Genomic DNA, 16,254 nt, shown 5'->3' with positions numbered 1-16,254 from the left:
GACAGTGGCTGTGTGTGAACTAGTACACCGGGGTAACCCCCTACGCGTCTTGAAAGATGTACTAGGTTCTTTAAAGTTCACATGAACCAGATGTGTACACTGGACCTATGGTTTATAGTCTTTATCCAAAATAAATCGTTCTACCACCAGAACCATGGAGCTAGTGAGCCTCGAACCATTGCTAATGTTATGCCTATGTAGTACGGTTCCCCTGTCTTAACTGCTCAGCCACTCACTACAATATGTATTAAATACACTCTACTGTACACCAACACATTGTTATCTCAGCCAGAATGACAAGAGGTTTTGTGGTCGGTTACATGTTTGTGTGTGTTTCTTTTTTTATCTATTTGTTAGCAGAATTAGTCAAAAAGTTATTGCCCGATTTTTATAATGGTGATGGTTTCATAGCTGTATGGGAACATGTAATAAAATGTTCATATTCCTAGGCGGAGGTTTGTGCTTCTAGTTAATATTGCAACTCGCATCCACTCATACAATAATGTTGTTGATAGGAAAAACTAGTGTGTCATAATGAAAAAGAAAACCATACTCATGATAATACAATCTGATATAGGTATACAATATTTATTCAACAGACCCTATTGTAATTTATATAACATAATAAATTTGATTTGATTGGATGATTGTGGGTCACATGGCGTGCAATAGTACGCACTATTAAACGATAGTTTAATAGTACTTTTTTTCTAGTACGAAAAAAAAAATCTGTTCACGTTTGGAAAATAATTTTTTTATATACATACATATACAACAGCGCCACCTATTTTGTACTTTCGTGGTGAATGTTATTGTATATTGACTGGTTTGGCGATGGAAGTACATTTTTGGAGAGATATATAATTTATGTACTAATTTAGATCAAAAAGGCATTTAAATTAGCTTTAGATCGTTTTAAGGATTTTGGGAACATCTCTACAAGACATGGAATCGTATAATAATATATGCAACATTAATAAGGTTTACCATAATAATTTTGTTCGTTCTATACATAGTTATTAGTGAACACTTAATATTTATATAGGAATGTGTCCAATATACCCTTAAAGGTCAATTTACACAGATGCGGTAAAGGTAATAAAATATAGAATCTGTTATTCCTTATGACCATTTACACAAAGTGCGGAGAGAACATGCGGTTTCCATTCAGGATACAGGTTTTCTGTTTACAGTTAATGCTCGTCTGTGTAAATTGGCCCTAGTGATTACCTTGTTTGAAAAATACTTTTAGTACACAGATGATTCCGCATTGTCAATCATTATCTATATTCATTTTCTCCGCTATAACTGACACAGTGAATACCTTCATTGAAAACACTTGAATTCATATTATTTTGATGGCATCACCTAGATCTTTGGAGATTTTTTATTAGGATTTTTAGTAAAGCTCTGTCCACATTATCAAACTAGTTGTGCCCAAACGTGGTAGTGATATTCCCAAATATGGTAGTGATATGACATAATGTACATATATGGGCACACATCACATGAAGTTTATAGACTACATCAAATGTGTAAGAGCTTCTACTGATATATAGTGTTCCATTATTCCAGTGTCATGTGGTGAGTCTATACAATGTCATGTACCATTACCATCACTCAAGATAATGTTAGTCTTATAATATTTGATATTGCACAGAGTGTTCATTGGATCAAGCACCCTCTAAGTTGGTGTAAACAAAGACTTGAGCAATGTCATGCACACAGAGTGCTCATTGGATCATACTTTCAAGCACCCTCTAAGTTGGTGTAAACAAAGACTTGAGCAATTTCATGCACACAGAGTGCTCATTGGATCATACTTTCAAGCACCCTCTAAGTTGGTGTAAACAAAGACTTGAGCAATGTCATGCACACAGAGTGCTCATTGGATCATACTTTCAAGCACCCTCTAAGTTGGTGTAAACAAAGACTTGAGCAATGTCATGCACACAGAGTGCTCATTGGATCATACTTTCAAGCACCCTCTAAGTTGGTGTACACAAAGACTTGAGCAATGTCATCATGTTCGTATGTTCTCTTAAGGTACTGGTCTGTAAGTCTTAGACCAGAAATACTCTGTAAATGAAGATAACAAAAATATACTTTTATATGAAAATAACTTAACAGAAATTCAAAATGAACTATTACTATAAGAAATTCTGCTGTTCAAATCGTCATCTCATTTTCATCATATTATAGTAACATTTAGAAGAAATTATTATCTGGAGCATCTACCAGACAATTATGTCCTGCCATGTACTTTTTTTGTTCAAAGCCCTTTCTAGTAGCTCTTCTTCTTGGGCATAAATGCAACTACAGTACTAATATAATATGGTGCATCACAATTAATTCCTGAAGTCTTACCAGTAGCCCAGGAACAGATGCCATCAGTGTTAGATCAATGTCCATACTAGCCCCTGGTCCAAGCTTGCCTAACTGTTTGCCGGATACACCAATCCAGTGCAGACCCTTTGTGGTATTGGTCAAAACTAACCTTAGTTCCATTGTTCGGTCACTGAAACACAAACCCAAAAGGTTTTGATCATACAATAACTATTATAATCCAGTTTCTAAACTGCTTCAGTTTTTCACTTAAGCACTTTTTAACTATTTTTACTTAAGCTAAAATACTGATAAATGCCAACCCAGGACATTACAGAAGAGGATGACCATGAAAAGACTGAAAATCAATTCATGTGACCCTAGGATTAAATCCGTGGCCGCATTCACCAATCCCACTTAGGCTAAGGGAAATACTTACCCTTAAAATTTTAGAATTCCTGTAACAAAGGGAAACACGTAAGAGGTATTCACAAATGAGTTAAGGGATTCACTTACCTGACGAAAACACATAATTTAAGGGTAAACCTTAAGGGTAAAAATAATCATAAATATTCATGAGTTGCATTGTCCAATCACAGAGGATTTAATTTCTCTATGGTCCAATCACTTTCCTCTCTAAACACTAATTTGCATATTTAAAAAAAAAAGAGTAAGGGGATTGGGGGACGGGAAGGAGGAAGTGTATGTATGTAATAATGAATAAAAAGATGGCAGTCAAAACAAAAACAAATAAATGAATACTATTAGGCCTAGACTAATTTGTATGATAAGGATCAAGAAATGATGAGCTACTAACAAACCAAACATCTGTGTAGGCCTAAACCTGTCTGTGTTGAGGCATATGAATCCTAGGCTGGTTACTGGGCAGACCATAGCATCTCTACCTAGCTAGGCCTAGGTAGCCTAGACTGAGGCTATTTTCTATTACAAATGAGCTGCACAGCCATCTTCCACATAATGGCAGTCAAAACAAAAACAAATAAATAAACATATAGGCCTAGACTAATTTGTATGGTGAGGATCAAGAAAAATAAGTGTAGAAGCTACTTAAAGCCAAACATCAATCCTAGGCTGATTACTGGGCAGACCAACCTAGCATCTCTACCTAGCCTAGACTAGGGCTATCTAAAAGTAGGCATAGTACTCACACATACAGAATCGTCAGCACAACAAAGGTACTGAATAGTTAAGGGTACTGGTTTGCATGTCAGATGAAGAAAAGTATATATTTACCAACAACTTGTAATCTGGCACTTGAAATTAAATGGTTTTTCAATTTGTACACCATCTGGAACCTCGTTGATTGCAAGTCGTACATCACCATAGCCAGGTGCCTTAAAAGAAAAACATTACAGTATGTACATCACAACACAAATGTATACATATACATATAATATGTAAACATCACAGAATAAATTCTAAACAGCCCGGTGATATACTGAAATTCAATTAATTAATTTGAGAAGATGAGGAAATCTGTGAGAATGAGAAAAAGCCCCAACGGAGACTCAAACCCAGAACCTTCTGCTTGATATGCAGATGTCCTAACCATTAGACCACTGGGGCTTTTATGGTATTGTTCAAACTCGATTGGATAGCGACTCTTTAACACTCTCAGCGTGGTACAATATTTTTTTTCATTTTTAGAAATGTATGTTTAAAGAAAGACTCTGTAGGGTATTTAGAGGGGTTTTTGCTTTTTGTTCAGTAATGGTTCTTGTTATGGTATATTTTCTCTGAAGTTGAATTGAATAAATTCATACTAAATGGAAATGCAAGATGCATGATTACATGGAAAAAGTCCACTACATAGCAACAGAATGACATTTTATTTTGGACAAGATTTTTCCCAATTACAATTTCAAGGATAAACTATTTGATGTGTAATTTTTTTTCATGTGCATCCAACAGCGAATAACTCGCCAATTACAGGATGGATAAAATATTTTATAATAAATCATGCTTGTAAACTAATCTGCTCTGCGTCTTGTCAATGACAAAGAAAACTGACCACTCTCTCAAGTTGACTGGTTTGCAAACGACCTCTCTCGCCAAGGTTGGTTCTCCACACGATGTCAAGCTTGCCAATGTTGGACACACCTTTTAGTATCACCTTTTGAGAACCTGGATGTTGCTTAGCGGTTAAGCAGTAAAGATACTGCCGGACGTCCATTGGATTTAAGTAGCTCAGTTTGCCAAATGTGGTTTCACTAAATGAAAAAAAAACATCAAGACACAACAATAATAGAGAGTTTGTGGCATGCATAGTGTGTTGGACGTTGGATTACCAAGACAAGACAAGACACAACTTTGTGCCGATTACTAGGTGCATTATGGGATTATATTTTCATACATATTTTATCGAGGTAATAATGTAAAGTGCTTAGAAGAATTGTGCAATGAGTGTTATATAAGAATGAATATTATCAATAAAAGAATGCGGCATTGTTTATTCTAAACTAGCAAAGATATCTGTCCCAGAGCGTCCCAATTTCTCTCCCCATTTCCAGGGTGGGTTTTTACTTACTTAGATTGAGTTCTTTCAACACTGTTTAGTTCCCTGACATTGTATTTGGCTGATGGTTCTAGATTTACTTTCTCCATACACATTGGTGAGTTGGTAATATTTTGAATTTGTGCTTCTAAGTACACCTCATCTGACTAATAAAGTAAGATAAAACTTGATTTAATACAACCAATATTGCACTTCTAGATCGTAAAGTCACATTAAATAAAGAAAAATAAGGGTGTCTAGAAAAGTTTTCTAGATCTAGAAAAATCAGGTATCTGAGTTTTCTAGATCTAGAAAACTCAGATATATCTGAGTTTTCTAGACACCCGAAAAATAATAGAGAAAAATATAGGCAACATGTAGCACTGAATATGTTTCATATGAACATAGGGAAATAACAATTTCTAATGATAAAAAAAAATAGCATGAGGTGCAAAAAACAAATTTAAAATGTGTACATCTATAAATACTCAATATTCAGAAAGATAAGAAACAAACATTCTAAGATACTGTAGAAAACATGTGTAGGCCTAATGAATTATTGAAATGCTACAAAAAGATATGGATAAAATGGAAAGATTTGTGGGGCACGGTTGTATATAATAATACATTATATTGTTTTAAATTAATCTAGTTATCAAGGAATGCTAGTTGATCATACCCAGTACCGTTTTATTTTATGATCATTGGGGAAAACACCTCACAACGATATCAAAGAGATGGAGAAAATTGAAAGATTTGCAGGATTATGGTTGTCATATTCATAAATCTTTTATCTGCCTACTATTTTTTTACCCGAATATCTCTACAGTATCAAAAAATGTATTTTTCTTTTAAGCTTGAGCTTGTTAAGTCACAACATCACATAAAAACATCGAGTTTTCACCCATGCAAAATAAATCTATTGATACATGAATTGTAAAAGGAAAATAAAAAGAAAAGCCCAATGGACAACTGCAGGGTTCACTGTTTGTTAGTCCAATAAAAACATTTATATTTTGAATGAATACAAAAAAACTATATTGACAGAGAGTGGAGAGTGAAAAAGTATTCAATCGAACACAGAACACTTCATATTGAATTTTACCTAAATAAAGATTGTTTGTAGTAGAGCAATAATATTGTGACGATACTACGATTTTATTATTTTTATCAAAGTCATAAATGGTTGTCCAATATAATAGTTCTAGAAAGAAAAACTTTTTTAATTTCCTTTGTTTTATGTAAGAAAAATGTATGCTTATCTTTTTATTGTTATAGACCTAGTGTGTAGCAGCAGCCTTTACACAAAATTATTTTGCTATCTTGTTTGTATTAAAATCTTACTTCTACAAGCTAAAACAATACTTGACTTTAAACCTAAGCTGATTAAAAAACTGTAACCTATTAATCCGTAGATTTTACAAAGATTCCTAAAAATTATTACAATTTTTGCCAAAAATAAAAGGAGTATAAAGCAGAAAGTTGATGTAATAATCACTGTGATAATTATGGTAATGTATAGTAACTGTATGTAGATTACAATTACATCAGCATAACTAATATTCAAAGGTGAATATACCATTTATGAAATAAGTTAGCATGTTAACAATTAATGTACAAGATATCCATAAACCCCTACATATGACACCAGAAAAAAAGGAAAGATGAAGTTAGATGATATATTTTGAGAGGTGGTTAGAAAAATATCTACAGTATCATAAACAATTGAAGCAAAGAGGTTAAAAAATTAACTAGCGTCTGAACAGGGACTTTTTGAACTGGGATTACATTCGAGTTTAGACTCTAGTGAATTATTTAACCTCTTTAGACTGACAAAATGGTGATATCCATGCAAGTAGTAAAACTCTATCAATATTAACTTAAAATGAAAAAAAAAGAAAGAAAACATGATGATATATGGGAAAAATAGCCTTGCCAAAAAAAAATGTAAAGCAATCTTCTACAACTTACAACAAAGTCCTGTGTCAGGAAAATACAGTGAGTATATACACATGCAGACACATCACAACATATTAAGAAAAATCAATGTTTAATTATTAATTAATATTAATAAGGGAGAGATGTTGTCTATATATACTTTTATCATTCAACTTTAATGGTAAATATGTATGTAAAAAATCAACACAAAAAAAGCTTTCTATGAATACCATATTTGCACATGTACACACTATTTCATACTCTATGCAAACTACTGTCATATTATATGCACAGGAACATACTATATGCACAGGAACATACTATATGCACAGGTACATACTATATGCACAGGTGTAATGTATGCACCTACATTAATGTACTACAGTAAATCATACTATATGCACAGGTAAATATTATATCATGTTAAGAAATACACATCATTTAGTTAAATTAAGCGAATATCAACATTCATGTAACTTTTTTTATACAGCAAAGTAGAGAAAGAGATAGCGGTATTATGCACACACAGGGATATGGTAATCTCATAATAATCAATTTTGAATAAAATATTATAAATAATAGTTTTTAAAACAGTAATTCAATACAGCATTTACTTTATTCACTTTTTTTCGGATGTTAATATCAATTGATGTTAATGCAATTTCAAGTACATGAGGCCTACTTAAATATAATGAGAATTATAAATTTTCGATTAAAATAGTTAGTAAACTATAGCACAAATAATTTCCTAAACTATAATGGTTATGAATGTTATTGTTAAAAGAATTTTACTGAACAGAAATGTCTTACAATGTTAAGATGACCAGATGAACATTTACTATTCAACTTACAAGACTAAAACTAAACTCTATACTAAAATGAAAATAGATTTCTTACAAAAAAGTGTGTCAGTATAAGAATATTATATATTACATATAATATACATACCATATCCATTCGATTAAATGCTTCTTGGGCGTTTAATGTTTAGGATGGCTTTTAGGGGTACATTTATTTTAAAGGAATTTATTCACGAAGGGGCTTGTTCGAATAAATACGGTATATGAGAATGAGATGCAAAAATGAAATTAAGAAAACATTTTTAATCACCACTATCTATAAAAAAAACCTACTACATATAATTCAGGCAAAACAATTAATAAAAACAACAGTTTACTTGCAAACTAAAAATAATCTGACTTGACAGCTAAACAGAATTTACAAAAAATACACCAATATTAAGACAAGATTCATACTGCATAAAACACTCTCCCACGAAAGCGTCTGTAGTCCTGTGATTAAATGAAGCACGTTAAAAGAGAGGAAGTGATCATTATTTAAAGAATAGAAATACTGTAATACTAAATTATTACTTTTGCTTAAATTTGAATTAATTAATCAATGTTTTATTTAAACATTATTTACAGAGGGTAACCATTCCAGCTCGACAAAATAGTACCAGATGAAATTCAGGGACCCTCATAGTCTTCAATCCCAATTAAATACACATAGCAGATTAAAAAAGTTTTACTACAAAAATTGTTATTAAATTACATTTCACTTAAAGACACCTTCCCTTTTTGTAAAAATAATACATATATATTACTTTAATAACATTAAACCAGGTCATTCCTTGTCTTAAGTATACGTTTTATGGTAAAAAGGTAAAGTCGAAACCTAAGCTAATGCTAACGGCCGTGGTGCCCATCTCCATTTCTTTAGCGTTTGGGCCAGACTCCACTAAGTGTGTATGTTTGTGGGGGGTACGCCACTCCTCCCGCACAAACAAGTCTGATTTACCTTCCCAGCACTTTTTACATACCGGTACCCATTTCTATCACCTGGGTGGGGAGGAACAATGTGGATAAAGAATCTTGCTCAAGGACTCAACACTGCAGTGACCGAGCCGGGGCTTGAACCGACAACCTCTTGATTGCAAGTCTAATGCTCTAACCACTGCGCCACAGTGCTCCACATTTTATGGTAAATTATGATAAAAAGTGAGAAATAATGCACTAAGTATCTCGCGGCGAATGACCTCTCGTGGACGGTCTTTAGGCCTAGCCTAGCTAGGCTTAGTTTTGTAAGCCTAGCTGGTAAACATCGGTAACGTACGAACATTGTACGCTAGCTATATACCTAGCCTGACGTTGTATAGTTGCTGCATTAATTGTCTTTCCCAGACTCCGGAAAACCGGGTATTTTCGCTGAAAAGTTAGGAGTCTTCCATTTGTTTTGGCCTCACGATCGATCGAAAAGTGGGTGAATTACAGGTGAAAAACAAAAATATCAATCCGCGCGCAATGCATTTTGAGATTTATAGCAGGCCGCTATAATTATTAGAAACGACTTATTTTTCACATTTTTAACCATTTAAAGACGAAAAATGTTATCGCAATAGGACCATATAGTATTATAGTTTGTGATCTTAAATTAGAAAAAACATAGGGAAGGTGTCTTTAAATTAGTGAGCATCTATATATAAATTATGCTTAATTCAGACAAAGGCGAGCACAAATTGGGAAAAATCTCCTTCTTGGAAATGTATCTCAGATGTACCGCGAAACATAGACTTGATAAGTCCGGAAAATATATGGATACACGGCACAATGAATAACTCATTGATAATAATTCTATATGAGACAGGGAGTGGCAGGACAAGGCTGAAATGACTGGCTTTTACTTTACGTGCTAATTACAATTTGATTTTAGTGATTCAACTAATTATTTATTTTAATTATTTAATGCCTTTACCTTTTACGAACTATGTGATTTTAGTGATCAACTAATTATAAATGTGAACTACAATTTGTTTTAGTAATTTAACTAATTATTTATGCTATTTATTAATTACCTAATTAAATTTGGGTGCGATTCAATGCTACTATAGGAAAGCTGGTACCAGGATGAGGTGTGACACGTCTGTTTTTATCGCTTATTTCAAACCTATTTGAGTTCTTGCTCTGTTTATAAAAATGTTATAAATTGTGTCTGCTACGACAGATTTATAAGTACGAAAGTTGTTATTTGATTATTTTGTTCCAAAATTAACAAGATGCTGTTGTCATGATATTTTGTGACACAATGTGGAAAGCACTGCTCACTGCCACCCACTATGTCACTTCAGTTGATAAACTATGCTTTTGGCCTCTTAATACTGTCACTTTAAGAGACTGTTTCAGTCATTGATGTCCCCTATTCACGGTTTCCTCCTCTGTAACGTTCAAATATATATGTAATACTGTATATTACAGGTTTCATGTTAATTATACTGCTCTTTATTATATTATTTGCATTATACGTTCTTAAAAGTAGTACCAATTGTTGCAAAGTGTTTACATTATTACAGGAGTAACCAATGTATATACATTTCGTTTACAAATTATCAATTCTATTGAATATCTTTTTTCTCTTTATGTTCTTATGACCACCAATTGCTGTCAAGTGTCCATACATCATTTCCGACAGGGGACATAATCATCATCATAATCATAATCATAATTGGCATACATTTCACATCTTTTACCAGACTTATTTCAGTACAGGTTCAAATTTCACACAGGCATTCGGGTACACCCACTTGTGGGTGCATGAGCGAAGCGAGCGAACCCCCTAGTTATTTACAATAGATACAGTTTTTTGGGACACTATTCAGGGGACATCCTTATTAAAGAGACACACGCAATAAAGAAACACTCCTATTCAGGGGATATCCCTATTAAAGAGACACTCCTATTCAGGGGACATCCCTATTAAATGGACACCTCTATTCAGGGGACACATTCACATGAAACAAACGAAGTGCAATACATGTTTAAACACTATGGCCAATCCCTATTCAGTGTGCACCACTTTAATATATAAAGTATTACAATTTTATTTTATAAACCTAGTAATAATAATTGAAAAGTTTCAAATCTTAAACATTCTCTTAAGCCCAGTGTGGGCTTGTCTGGTCTCTTGCGAGACTTGAGTAGAAGTTTACATGGTTGTTGCTGAATAATTATTTTAATTGAACCTAGACACCCGATATAAGCAATAAAGCATGATATACTTTGTTACTATGCCATACAATGTTTATGCATAATTTGCACACATAGTGCACGGAATAAATAGTGAATTAATACCTAGACACAAAGATTAAATTACTGTGTGTATTAGAAAATGTTAGATAATTTACCTCTGCATTGTAGAACTTCGTTTTAACATCAAGTGGTTTCAAAACCTATATCAAAAAAGTAGAAGCATATTTATGTAAATTCAAATAAAGTTTGCATGCAAATATCTATTTAACAAAACACTTTGTTGAATACGAACTTATTGTGTGATACAATTAATCAGTTTACCATGAGTCTAATGCCATGTCAGCGAGAGATTGCAGGTTCGAGTCTCGTCATGTTACCACACGGTCAATGCAACTATTGTAACCATGTTAAACAGTGGCCCAACAAACATTGTATTCCCTTTAAATCTATCTTATAACACAACAATTGATTGTTTACTTACTTGGAATTTAAAAAACTTTCTAAAATACATTTTCTCTCCAGAAGGCGCTGCATAGCTTACTGCACATACTAAGCTACAAATAAGAAATAAATCTATTACCATGACATTCAACTTTTTTTTTTAAGTATTTAATTTTTTTTAAATATAAAGACAGTTTTTTAAACAATATTTAAGTTTACATTTATCATTTTTGATTTTTTTTTGTATTCTAACTATGCAGAATTTTACCCTATGGCCGATGCATACTGTAATATAATACTTTAATTTATTATAACTTTTAATAACAAAATAGGACTCATAAATTGTTTAAAATGTCAGTATGTGACATTAAACATGAAAGTGGAGCACTGAGGAGAGACGAAAGCTACCATAGACAGTCACTAATGGATGTTTCTTTTTAACTTTTAAACTGACATTAAGAGTAAGACAAATATTTGGAAGATATAAAATAATATGATTTTATTAAACTTGTTACATGTGAGTGCCAAGCTCTTTCACTTCATGGTTGACTACATCATCAATAGAGCCCTCTGGATCTAAGTCAGCATTGTTAGGAGTTGTCGTCGTTGATAGAGTCAATCTCTGAGAAGCTGTTTGCAGGTCAGTTTTAACTTGAATGTCAGATACTTTGCTCTGGCTGTCATTGTGCACATTCACATAACTTGCAAAAGTTTCTCCTAAGTAGATACTCCTGTTTTTATAAACAATAAATTAGTTAATTTGAATAATTAATTTCTGTATTGTGTATAAACCTCATCAAATTGCTACCAAATATCCGCAATATACTTTCTCAATAGTAAGCTATGTTTACACTATCAAACTTTATGTGACAAAACAAATGTGATATATGGACACGATGATGTCATATCACTACCATATTTCCATGACTTTCCAGGCCCATTTGAATAACTGTAAAGTATTCCTCAATTATCTGATAAAAATGCTATAAAATCAATAAACTTCATTGATAGGATTGTATGTAGTAATGTAATACTGTAATTTAAAAAAATAAATAAAAAAGATAACTTACCCAAAATTCTGTGGTAGAGTTAACATTTCACTAACTGCAAAAGATGGAATATCCTTAACATTTGCTAAGGTTGGTTTTACATCTGTTAACTTATCTCCACCTAACAAAAACACACAGAAAATATAATGATACAAACTATTAATAAATTAGCTGGCTAAGTTTTGATTATTTTGTCTAGTAATCTTTCTATGGGTTATAGTAATTTACATTTCCACTAATACATTTTTAATTTTCTATATAAAAACAAAAAAATGCCTGCTCTTTATATTTTCATTTTTACTGTTTTATTACCTCCGCCAAGGAGGTTACATTTTCACCCCTGTATGTTTGTGTGTGTGTGTTTGTGTGTGTGTCTGTGAACAGCCTGGAGGCCACAGTTTTTAACTGATTCTCACCAAATTTGGCCACAATGATCTATACCTCAAAAGCTCGAACGAGTTCGAATTTGAGGGGAAAAGATCATAGGTCAAGGTCACAACTAACAAAATACTATTTTACTGCCTAGAGACCACAGTTTTTATCCGATTCTCACCAAACTTAGCCACAATGGTCAATGACTCATCATATAATTTTGGTTAAATTTTGAAGGGTCAGGGTCAAAGATCAAGGTCCAAAAAAAAAAAAAAAAAAAAAAAAAAAAAAAACCCTCAGCGGGACTTGAACCAGCAATCTCAACTGTGAGAGGCTGGATACATAACCATTACACCAAACTCTCATCCACAACTTTGTAGTGTGCAGTTAGCCTTTTTACACGTAGAACTAATAAAAAAAATGTAAAAAAATATATTTTCCGGAGACATTTTATGTAGGGGAATTTTACAGTAGGCGGAGGTTTGTACTCTCGGAGTACCCTCTAGTTATTGATATGTTTCTGTACTTTCAATATCGTATCCTCAATTCTATTCTATATAGTAGTATATATTGTTATAAATATTTTTCATTACTTCAGTTTATTTTACATACCTGCTATGTCATTAGCCTCACACAGCACAGGTGCTAGGCTAATAAATGATGGTTTTGTAAGTCTCATCACTAAAATAAAATAAAGAAAACAATAAATGTTATTTTTAATGTAAAAAACTGATTAGGTTATTCAGAAATGGAAGTGATGAGTGATGTTTGGCGTTGAAGCTACAGACTGGCCTGGTTATTACAAATTTACAAGTTTAACAATATTATTAATACACGTCAATTGTACAAACCCACTTTATATAACACCTAAATAAATTCCTGCCATTTGATTGGACGATTGTGGGTCACATGGTGTGCAATAGTACACACTATTAAATGATCGTTTAATAGTAATTTTTTTGTGTACGAAAAAAAAATCTTTTCTCATTTGGAAAATATCTTTTTTATACTATTGGTTTTGAAATACAACAGCGCCACCTATTTTGTACTTTCTCCGCGGTTGAATGTTATGACTGTTTTCGCAATGGAAGTACATTTTTTTTACTAATTTAGATCAAAAAGGCATTTAAATTAGCTTTAGATCGTTTGTAGGATTTTGATTAATTAATGGGAACATCTCTACAAGACGTGGAATCGTTGGAAAAAACATAATTAGTCTAGATGAGTTCCAGTTGCCTGTCAAATTTCCGTATTTGCCTTTTAGCCTAGCTAGTAGGCCTAGGCCTGTTAGTATTAGGCTAGGCCTAGGATCGTTTGGTCGTTTGTTGACATAATTAACACTACAGTAGGTGTGTTTATAAAATTCATATGAATATAAATATTTAATATTATTAAAAACCAAATGTTACTATTTTAATCAATGTGAATCAAATGTAGGTCTTGGCTAGGCCTACCTTTTATTTGATTTAAATGACAGGAATCTATTTAGATGTTATATAAAACAAATAACGAATGTTTTATATTCGTGTAATGGTACAATTAATGGCATTTGGTGAATAATGAAAGGTTATATATCAACTCGGCTTCGCCTCGTTGAAATATAATCTATCACCTCATGTCATTATTTGTACCATTACACTCATAAACATTCATTATTTGTATAATATGACCCCAGGGAGAGGTACGTCGTGGATGCATCAATAGGGACTTTATGAAACACGACAGGAAGCCATAGACAGTGCTCATGAATAATTCATGCATTAGTTTTTAAGTGGGCATAGCATAGCGTGAAATTCTGTCGTCTTAACTTTTTGAGAATGATAAAGTTGCCATTTTCCCGTTTACGGAGAATGACTAGAAATAATGTACATATAACCATAAATATACAGTTCAAATTACACCTAAACGTGGAATTTTCAAAACTCTAAATAATATTTCAACTTCGGTACATGCTCTCATTTGGCACACTGATGCAGTAGAGTAGGCCTAGCCGGTTATCAGACGCTCGGGACCACGGACGATCGGGCCCAGAAAATGTGGTCCCGATCGTCTTATGCGTTGGTCCGATCGTCTCATGTGTTAGGAACCATGTTGGTCCCGATCGCCTCATTCGCTAGGCCCGATAGTCTTGTGTTCAGTTATGGTAAAATCGCTTGCGTTTTATTTTGGTTCCGATAAAAATCAACATTTGGTATTCGGTATGGAGCGTCGCTGAAACGCTTTTGCGGTTGTAATTGGTTCTGGTCAATATTTGTTACGTATAAAGGGATGAATGTTTATTTACTGTAGTACTGTGTTTGTTTTCAATTTATTTTACAGGTTGCAAGATGTTTGTGAATGTGTGCTCTTTGAAAATCATTGTAAAAATGTTGTTTCTGAAAAAAAAATCAGAAATTAATAGTTTAAAATTAGTAATAGGCCTATTTATTACCAATGGGGCGTTCTTTCTATGTCTACAATACAAGTGGAATAACAGTGTACATGTTTTAGGGTAGGCCTATTAATATAAAATAATACTGTTGATTGAGGAAAGATGAATCTACCGTAGCATATTGACACTATGGATATAAGAATACGATTTACCCACAAATGTGTACATGCAGAAATTAACCAGATGTTAATTACAAACCATTATGTATAAGACACAGAGTTTTTTTATTTACTTTTTATTTTACTGCAATTATAATAACTGAGAACCTAAATAAAACTATAAATTCAAACTGTTTCCACTTTTGGCAGGCAACTGTTACTGCTTTGATAATTATCCTGTAAGGGGAATCTCCGTAAACCCCGAATCACAGTAAACAAAATCATGTGCTGAAGATCAGACGCACGGTACAGGAAGATTTACTCGTCTCATCTCCTACAACCACATAAAATTATCCGACCATTGACATTCATTATATTTATTAAAATGATTGCATTTAAAGGGGGGTTCCGGGTTTAAAATGAATAGTAAAAAATGTAAAATATATTTGTTTGTCTCTTGAAGGGTAAAAGTTTCAATTTAGCCTATATAAGCGCCCGGTGAAGCAGAACGAAGGCTGCTACAGTAGGCATACCTAATATAAAAACGATCACGAAATGTATAATAATCACGAAAATCTATTTAGTGCGCCAAATACATGATGGCGCAACGCAAAACCCAAGCGATTTAAAAAACATGACAGATTTGATAAAAAATTCTCAAAGTTGGTTTAATTTTTAATTAATTAATAAAACGTGCCCGATCGTCTTGTTTGTTGGCCCCGATCGTCATTGGTCCCGATCGTCTTCTTAAAACCTTGTCGGGCCCGATCGTCTCACGCTTCGCCCAGATCGTCTGTGATTGTGGTCCCCCGATCGTCTGTTCCCCGGCCTAGCCTTGACTAGTATAGCCACCGGGCCTAGCAAAAATAGTTAGTATATGTTTTGCAGCAAAATACAGTTTTATAACTACAACTTATTTTAAAATGTGTTGTTTTTACAAAGGATACCTTTTAAAGACAGTAAATGCTCTTTATCGCGATTGCTACTCCCCTCCATGTTTATTTTCTGTGTGGATGATGGGGCATACTATTACTAGGCTCGGGCAAGAACTACTTTATAG

At 33.2% G+C, this 16,254-nt stretch overlaps 1 protein-coding gene across 2 annotated transcripts; it reads right to left on the bottom strand.

The window, feature by feature from the left end:
* Positions 1 to 562: 562 nt before the first annotated feature.
* LOC144845456 (trafficking protein particle complex subunit 13-like) lies at positions 563 to 16,253 on the bottom strand. Of its 2 annotated transcripts, XM_078702812.1 has the most exons (12): positions 16,142 to 16,253; positions 13,278 to 13,346; positions 12,315 to 12,414; positions 11,760 to 11,975; positions 11,285 to 11,357; positions 10,959 to 11,003; positions 8,035 to 8,070; positions 4,874 to 5,007; positions 4,358 to 4,556; positions 3,580 to 3,680; positions 2,368 to 2,518; positions 563 to 2,079 (listed from the first exon to the last, which is right to left on the bottom strand). In XM_078702812.1, exons 1-12 carry the CDS (start codon positions 16,188 to 16,190, stop codon positions 1,978 to 1,980), a joined length of 1,275 nt encoding a protein of 424 aa, XP_078558938.1. In that variant the 5' UTR covers positions 16,191 to 16,253; the 3' UTR covers positions 563 to 1,977. The 2 variants fall into 2 exon arrangements, with proteins under 2 accessions (XP_078558938.1, XP_078558939.1); XM_078702813.1 differs by lacking the exon at positions 8,035 to 8,070.
* Position 16,254: the final 1 nt, after the last annotated feature.

This window comes from Antedon bifida, chromosome 6, assembly GCF_963402885.1.
Source record: "Antedon bifida chromosome 6, ecAntBifi1.1, whole genome shotgun sequence".
Lineage (NCBI taxonomy): Eukaryota > Metazoa > Echinodermata > Crinoidea > Comatulida > Antedonidae > Antedon > Antedon bifida.
Note: the sequence above shows the minus strand (reverse complement) of the source record. Positions and strands in the feature narration are given on the sequence as shown.